At 42.6% G+C, this 9,231-nt stretch overlaps 1 protein-coding gene across 1 annotated transcript in view; it reads left to right on the forward strand.

Moving 5' to 3' along the window:
* Nucleotides 1-7,521, forward strand: part of nrxn3b (neurexin 3b) — a 209,012-nt gene extending 201,491 nt beyond the window's left edge. The window contains exon 24 of the mRNA XM_068753834.1: nt 6,551-7,521. Within this exon, the coding sequence (XP_068609935.1) occupies nt 6,551-7,521 (971 nt within the window). The remainder of the gene's footprint in view (nt 1-6,550) is intronic.
* The last annotated feature ends 1,710 nt before the right edge of the window (nt 7,522-9,231 follow it).

Here is a 9,231-nt window from a genome sequence, read left to right on the forward strand (position 1 = left end):
TTTTGTTTATTGTTTTATTGCCGTCTTCCTCATCGTCCGCCGTCCATCCTCCAAGCAAGGATAGGGCCACTCCTCCCGTATTTTGCCTCATCTTGTGCCGCATGAACTTTTGGTGGTTGGTAAATTGAAAGTTCTCATCAAGTTTGTGGTTTTTTTTGCGCCATATGGCCGCCCCGGAGAAACATCCTCCCTCATGTTCAATACAATATAGGGAAATGTACGGCAACAAAATCTTTTCTTGCCATCATCCTTTTTTTGGCCTTGTGCAGGCAACCCCATTCTGTCTCAAGAAAGTTGTGTGTGAAGGAATGACTCCGTTTCCTCTCCCTAGAGTTACCCCAGACATCTCCCCCCACCCCCCGCCCCATCCATCCCAACGCGCCCACCTCCTTTCTTTTAGCCTTTCTGCATATACATGTCTGTTTGAATGCAGATGGCATAAAAAGACTTATTGCCACAAAGTATATCTGTTTTTCTATTCTATCTGTTGCTCCCAGTAGAAGGCATTTGTGGCATGCAAACTGTACTGGACTGTAACACGGCGCTGGAGACTGACTAGTAATCCTGCGTCTCCAACTTGCACCTGCACGACTATGACTGGCATCCATTTTGTGTGCTGCTTCCTCTCCACCCATAAATCCCTGGCTAATCCCCCCCGCTGGCTTCTACTACATGTCAATGTGTGTCTCGGGCTGCAGCGGCGGACCTGTGCCGCCGTTGCTCCCCGCGGACGTTCCTCCCCTGGCGACTTGTGTTGGTGCTTCTGCCTGCTGTCTCTGTCAGTGCTCTGTCTCTGTCCGGTCTGCTGTCAGTGTTCGTCTCGTGGCTGTGTTGTCCGTGTGTTTAATAAAACTGTTGAACCTGACCTTTTCCCCCTTAATCCCATTTTGAGTTCCACAAGAGAGCAATCAAGGAGTGTGCTGGGTCATTCATGGCAGTCCTTTAAGCAAGAACCTGCATACGCTTACATGAGTTAGTTAGACTGGCAATAACAGCATTACTGCATGCGAAAACTACTTCCTGGGGGAAAAAATATGCAACGCTTAGTTCAGAGAACATTAAATAGCGAGTCAATTTATGATTTAATTTCACAGTGATTAACAGATTAAAAATGTTGCAGCTTGTCATCACCGTGTAATCAGAGCATTTTTAGGATAAATATGTATTTCTAGTTTAGTAATTGGTGCAAATGTCTGGAAATTTGCACATGCAGTGTTTAAGGGTTCATTTAAATCATGTGAGCAATGACAGCAGCTCAACCAGATGATTCCAAAACAGACGGGATGCTGCGTAAAACCTAAATTAAACGGAATGTGATAACTTGACGATTATGCATTGCTGCTGAACATGAACAAAATCAATGTGTTCAAGCCGACAACTTTCGGCTGTATTTTGTTTTCCACAAATCTCTGCAAAGAGCTCACTTTTGAAATTGTGAGCAATCAAATAGAATGAGGAAGGTGAGGACATTTGAAGAACTGGAGCTTCAGATGTAACATTATTATGGAGTGTTTATAGACGCTGTCCTACCTCATTGGCCTTGGTTGGCAGACTCCAGCACAAATTAATTTTAGATGAGGCATGGATGTAAAGTGTCTTATGTTGATGAACAACCCCAACAGATGGGGGTATAAAATGAAGTCTGGTAGGGATGGATCACTGAGTTCACTTGCGGGGTTAGCTACGGCTTTTGCCAAGCCCCACTGGGCTGGATGTCACCTCACTACAGATCGGTCTAAAGGTTATTCAGCTGACACTTGTCGACCACGTGCAGAGGTGCGGCCTAATGGCTGTACAGCAATTCGAGCATCTGACGGGGGGCGCGTCGCCACGGCTGGTAGAGATGCCAATTTAATACGGCAGACCGTGCCCAGCTTCATGATGACAGATTACGAGCTATCTGCCATGAGCTGTGGCATCAGGACTCCCCCCAGAAGAGCTCCTCCTCCTGCCAGTATATTATACATCCTTTGGTGGCGCAGCTCTCGCCGGAGTTGTAAAGGAAACATTATTCATCTTGTAGAATAGAAGAATTCGTCAGTGCATGAGGAAGTTGACCTCTGGGCGAGGATATACATAATCTAGACAAGATCATTTAATGGCAGGAGCTTTTTTTTTTTAAGTATGTGTTATTAGAAAACTTAGCCATGCATACGGCAGCAATATAATCTTCCACATGTCCCTTTAACTTTGTTGATGCTGAGAATCTCTATTTCGCTGTCTCCCTGTTAATCGCCTGCGGTCCGTGGAAGTGAATGAATCTGCTACAGTAGGTCTTTGGGCACAATGCGCACAGACACAATGGGGTTTCAGGGACCCAAACCACTGACTCACCCACAATTTGCAGTGTTGAAATCCCATTGACTGTTCATCCGTGGCTGTTGCTGCTGCTGCTGCACTGGCTTTCTGCTTCTATGACGCAGCATCGTCAAATCCCTCACACACTGTTGGGATTCATCTACATTTGAAGGCCTCAGCAAATGTCGGATGGACATGGGGATCAGGACAGGAGAAGAAAAGGAGTGGGTGAGCGTAGAGAAATGAAGGGAAAGTGCTGCACTGTGATTTCTGCATCTGCTTCCCAGCTGCTGAGGCAGTCACTCAATCAGCCGTAGAAGTGGGAATTTTTTACCCAATTCCTATTTTAAAGCCAAAACAGACATGCGGAACATCGTAACTTACCAGGAAGGATAAGGAAGCAGAAAGAGATTTTCATTTTGTGCTTTAACAAGACCAGCTAATAATGGCACAGATTAATAATCTGAAATCCTCACATCGTTATGGTCAGAAAAATAAAAATAAAACATACACAGCAAGTGAATTCAGTGTGACAGGAGAGTTTTTTTTGCCAGGAAGAAGCTCCTATTCATCTTGACAAGTGCAGAAAACAAACAGTCTGATGAAGCAAACCCACGAGAGAAACCCGCCTTGGAAACTCAGTCAAATGTGCAAAGCTTACTCAAGAGATTACACGGGATTAGAGTGTTTACCAAAACATCAAGGTCCTCTGCACCGACCTTTCTGGAGGCCCCTAGCTTCAGCGGCCCTTCTCCCAATCGACTGTTTATGTTGATACAGCGCAAACCTAACAATCACTGAAAGCTGACTGGAACGGTGCAAACAAGGCCGAGACAACAATAAGAGTTGAATGAAATAAAGCCTCGGATTAAATCAAGTACCCTCTGCTGGTATTGTTTAACAAGACGAAAAGTGTGGCTCCGTAATTAGAATATTCTCCCAGCTGTGTCACAGATAAAAATCAACGAGCAACTTGATTTGTGCCGTTGCCACACACGGATTCACATTTAAGATACCGGTGTCGACGATTCATGGTCGGTACAGCGTGTCTGATGCCGCATCTCCTCAGCGGCATCACCTTTACTTAATAAGCAACCCAAAAAGCTGAGTGGTGAAAACAAATGTGCCTCTCGCATCCCCCTTCACTCACTAGCGGCACAAATAAACGGCCACTCCGTGCCCTCTTGTGGAACTCCTTCCCAACGCAGTGTTTATCTGTCAAACAAAGGCTGTTGGTTATGCACATCTAAACGTTTAATAAAAACGCAGCTCGTTTATTATCCCTCTGCTCCCACTCTTGATTAATTAGCTAATGCAGTGGATTTAAATGCCACATAATTGTGGCTATATGTCACCCGTGCTGCACCTTCTTCCCTGTTAACTGCTGATAAATGATTTTTATTTTTTATCCTACAGCCCTTGGTAGAAGTGACTGTTTATTGACCTTTGACACCCTGTAAAGCCCCCAACCCCTTCCTGTCCCATGGCTTGCTGTACTGTTCTTGTATATTACTCTCCCTAAATGCAACTTACTGAAGCATGCATGAACCCAACTTCTTAGAGTGGAACTAAAATCCAAAATCAAACCATGTCGGATTGACCTCTCTTTCTCTGACGTACATCCAGATTGCACGCCCTGTCCTGTGTTTTAAACTAACAAGAGGATTGTATTGAAGTAACTAATAATAAAGTCTTTATTATTAGTTAAGTGAAGGTGGTGACACTTTTCCCGTAAACTGTCCCCTCCTCTCTTTGTCTGCCTCAGTGTGTGCTTTCTGGTTGTTCATCTTTGATAGTGTGAGAAATCAACGGTGTTTCTTCTTTTTTTTTGCTTGTTAATCTGTTTGATTTTGTCTTTTTGTACATATATGTTAACACACATATATGTGAATCTCTGTTTCTTTTCTGAAAATGTTTTTAACTGCTTTAAAATTGAATCTGCTAATTGGCAAAGAATCACTATTTCCAGTGTTTTGATGATTTTTGCCCCCGAATTAGGAGGAAACTTTCTCTTTTCTCTATGAACCAATCATGATTGTTTATAAGTTCGGGTGTCAAAAGCCAACACTCTGCATTCCAATTTCACATTTACACCCTCATAGAGAAAAAAGAGAAATGCCTCCAACGCAGAACACTGTGTGTGTGAAAACTGTTCCAAGCTGTTTCTATGCTGATCTCTCATATTTTCCTGTTTCTAATAGATATCTCTGATTGAAATTTGGAAGTCAATTAATTTTGTGCATGGCAAAGAAGTTGCAGCTTAGGGTTTGTAAAACTGTCAGTGTTGAGAGTGCTGTTCTCTTCTGTCGATGGGCATGTATATGCTCATTGTTTGTATATCCCCATCCCTTCCTTACAGCCAAAAGCTCTAATGCCGCCCGACCGCTTCGTGCCGCCTTTACATGGACATGGCAACTGATGTACACGTTCACCCCCATCTATGTCATTTCCTTCCTAGTGTGTTCATAGGTCCCACCCCCGTCTCACACCCTTCCAAACCCTTTTACGTAGAGAGTCTAAGATATGTACAGTTTATCCATTTATTCACTGCTGATGAAGTTAGTCAAGAAAATAAAAATAAAAGTCATCTAATCGGGCTGTAGATATTTACGGAGAGACTCATCTAATTAACTAAGAATTCTAGATATACTGTTTCCTTTTTATAAAAAGACCATTTTAAAACAAGATATCCTGAATGGGCTGGTAAGATTATTTTTCATGTCATGATGTGTGTGTTGTTGCCTCCCTGTGCCATCCTGTCTAAAGAGAGAAATATATACTAATTAATCAGCAATTGCTTAAAAAAAGAAACTAACCTAACTTGTCCAAAGGCATTCTTACACAACTTTCTTTTGTACATTTTTTTGTTTTCTTCCTGCCAAAATCATGCGGGCAATTTGTTGATGTAAGTTGACAAAACTGATGGTATGCTTTCTTGCTTTTAAACCTGTTTTTGTAGGCTTTTATGATTTTCCAAGCTGAATTTGTTTTTGTTTTCTTCCTGTTTTTCTACTTATTACTAATCCCTCTCTGGATAACTCTGTCTGTGGCTTTACTTTGTGAATGTTTTTTCTTTTTACAAAGTTTGCTCTAACTCTGATCTCTTTTTGCAATGCCTTAATTATGATTTCAGTTTCCTTCGTTTCTGTTGTGCTCTTTTCTTTATTGTTCCAAAAAGGTTTGCATCTCTTTATAGTGCCCTGTTTGTGAGGCTTTGCAAAACAAGCCACTTTGGCAAGAGGATAAGCAGCTTCAATAGACATCTGAATGTTTCAGGCTCTCTGTAGTAATAAGACTGCAGCTCTATATCGTGAAGCAAGTGGATGTGGAAATGTTTCTACCCACTCATGAATATTACACACTAAATTCACCAATGGTGAGCAAAAGCTTTTAAAAGTGAGATTCTTCCACTATAATGCGGAAATCATGGCAAACATTCAGGTGTCATTGAACTGCCGGGCGACTTTGTGCCATTGTGGTAACTTTAGGGCTCAAAAGGCAAGAGGCTAGGGGAGCCCACTATTGCTAAGGAAAGGAAAGTTCATTTCTTATGGCTTGAAAGTGGTTGGTTTTTTTCGTTGGTACAACTTCTCTTGTCGAGCAGTGTGTGACTCGCTGATAGAGTTAAAGTGAAACGCTGTTTTAAGCACTTATTTGTTCAGATGTAATTTCCACGTCCAGTGACTTCCACTTTGTTTACAAACAGATCCCCTTCCTTTTGCTTCAAAACACACATTTTGGTGCTCAGTTTTTGGAAGAACGTGATGATGGATAAAACACGGCAATTAAAAGCCTGGACTAGTTATTTATGAGGAAGAATATGCAGCAATGTCAGCATAATTCACACATTTTAGTGCATGCATGCAGCAAGTAGAAGAGACATTACCCATGACTAGTGCACTCTAAATGTAGTCCTGATAAAGCGTAATGCTTAGTGACGACGTGTAAGGGTTAATGTGTGGAGTCAGTCTAAGGTGGCTCACCCTCGTGCATCCCTCAAAGCCTTTTGATGCATCGTTTCCTTTATTTATGGCTGTTGTTTTCTTTCTGTTTGAGTCTTGTTTGGTTCTGAGTTTCCTTGTTTTTGCACTGGTACAGTATATTCTTTCCTTCTTTCTCTGTTTATATTTACGTTTTTTGCTTTATACGTTCTTTGTTTATCGATTGTTTTGGTGTTGAGCTGCTTCTTGCTTTGGTGATGGATGACTTTCTGCCCTTTGACTGGCATTTCTATCTCTCTTTCATTTTCTAGGAGGGGAGCTAGTCATCCCTATCCTAGTCGAGGATCCCATAGACATCCCTTCTGTATCTACTCGTTCTCCCCTCATCCCCCTCCCCCCAACCCTCCGCCCCGTCCTCACCATTATTGAGACCACCAAAGAATCCTTGGCCATGGCCACTGAGGCGGGGGCACCTTGCTTGTCGGACAGAGGCAGCGATGATTGTGATGGTGGTGGTGATGATGATGATGATGATGGCATGGTGATTTCGGGGTTTGGCTCTGGCGAAGCTTTCGATTCTAGCCTGCCCCCGACTGACGATGAAGATTTTTACACCACCTTCTCCCTGGTAACAGATAAGATCTTGACCACATCGGCCTATGAAGGTGGCTACAAAGCGCTCGCACCCAAGTGGGAAGCCAAGGACTTGAGGCCTAGCAAAGCCTCTGAGGCAGGTAGGACTACACCCACCTCACCTCTGCCTGACCCCCGGGGCACACCGGCGGCAGCAGTTCCCTCAGACACACCACCCAAGCTGCCCGCCGGGAAAATGAACAACCGTGAGGTCAAGCCTCCACAGCCGGACATAGTCCTGTTGCCCCTACCCACGTCTTTTGATCTGGACGGCACCAAGCCACGCGACCCTTTTATCACGTCGCCCATGCTGCGTACGGTGCCTGCTGCCTTGCCCACAGTGCCCGGCGTGGTGCGGCGGGTGCCCCCTGGGGCATCAGAGGTGATCCGGGAATCCAGCAGTACCACGGGCATGGTGGTGGGCATTGTCTCGGCTGCCGCACTCTGCATCCTCATTCTCCTCTACGCCATGTACAAGTACAGGAACAGGGACGAGGGTTCCTACCAGGTGGACGAGACGCGCAACTACATCAGCAACTCTGCGCAAACCAATGGCTCTGTGGTGAAGGATAAAGCGTCCAGTGGTAGCGCCAAAGGCAGTGCCAGTAGCAAGAGACCGAAAGACAAGGACAAGGAATATTATGTATAGAAGTCAAGTCATTTCCCAACACATAGCAAAAGTAAATAAACTGGAACAACGTTATGAACATTTTGACAGTACCATATTGGCAACTGTGATTTTAAAAAGGATACAATCTCTTGGGAACTCAACACTTACTGAGTCATTGACACCTTTACAAAAGAACCTTGGCTTATGAAAGCCTACTTACTATTGTAAGCATTACGAGACAATGCAGTAAAACTTTGCTGGGACTCAGCGTGGATCTTTTTACAGAGTCACCACTCTGGCGTTTAGCGTGTGAATAACATCACTCACATCCACATGAACCCAAGTGACAGTCAAGAGGTGCGTGATCCTTGGAGTTCTGATAACCTTGTCCATTGTAACCCTGTAAAATATGATCACTATCATTTCAGTCATTCTGAGCATGCATGTGAGGTGTATGTGACGTATTGCTGGCATCTGTCTAAGTGAGGGACATGGAGAAACTATGATTGTTGAAAGTTGGCAGTCAAACCATGATTTCGCGTTAAAAGTGGTTTAGCTAAATGTAGCTTTCATGGATACGGTACGAGCAAAGATGTACTTAAAGCTGTCTTTTTACTTCTGTTTTCTTTTCTGTTTTGTTTTTTTACTCCTATGCAGATTTATTTATTGAAATTGTTTAAGGCTGACGTCCCATCAGGTGTGACAAGGTAGGGACCTTTTAAGCAGGATGTAATACAGGAATGTGTCTCAATATTCTCTTCCTCCCTCATGTCATATATAAGGATTGAACTGCCATGCATGGCATCCAAATTCTGGATGGTGTTCAAGAATGGAAAAGTGGCTCCACAGTCAAAATGCGCAATGCGTTTTCATTTTCTGAATTTTAAAAATCTGATTTTGTTTTTCATTCAATTTGATTCCATCACATTTCTTGAGAATCTGTTGCTAAATGCTGAATTTATGTCTGGCAGAGATTTAATTTCTCACAATCTTATAAAAGAAAAAAAAAAACGAAGCTAAAGACGTAATTACATCCAGTGTGAACAAATGTCATTCTATTTGACTGTCAAAAACAGCAAATATGTTTACATATTTATTAGATACTAACCGTTGTGCTTTGCAGGTCAATATTGTACATAAGATTCAAGTTTCACTTGGTTTTGTTAAAACTTGTATAGACAGAGCGCCGGATTTAATTTTACTGCTCTAGCAACATGACAAACAGAAAAATTACATTATTTTACCAGGAACGCCTGGAGATTAAAAAAAATAAAAAGAAGCTGTGCAGAGGAACAGGAGCCAATGTTGCTAGATTAGACATCTAGTCTCTGGATTGTGTTTCCCTGAAGTCGCATGAGTAGCTGGCCATGGGTAGCTGTCAGTCAAATAGAAAACACCTCCCCGGATCTTGTATTAGGGACTCCTCCTTAATCCGAAATTACTTCTGACATGTTCTTTATTTTTCGTTTGTAAGAAAAACCGAAGCAAATCAAAAGGGTATGATGGGTTTTCAGATCTATTGATAGCACCTTACTAGCTTACAGGTGTTTTTCCTCGCTTTTCTTTTTTTTTTTAAACCTCTGGTGTCAATGTTCTCGTCTGCTTGTCTATTTATTTATTTTTTTCGTTATCGTTCATTGAGTTTGTGTCTCATTTTTACGACATTCAATTCTGATATGTTGTTTTTAAATGTAATTTAATTGCTGAAGTTAGGGTCTTCATTCATTTTCATGCAAAATCAGTGTGTTT

The sequence above is a fragment of the Brachionichthys hirsutus genome, chromosome 20 (assembly GCF_040956055.1).
Source record: "Brachionichthys hirsutus isolate HB-005 chromosome 20, CSIRO-AGI_Bhir_v1, whole genome shotgun sequence".
Taxonomy (NCBI): Eukaryota; Metazoa; Chordata; class Actinopteri; order Lophiiformes; family Brachionichthyidae; genus Brachionichthys; species Brachionichthys hirsutus.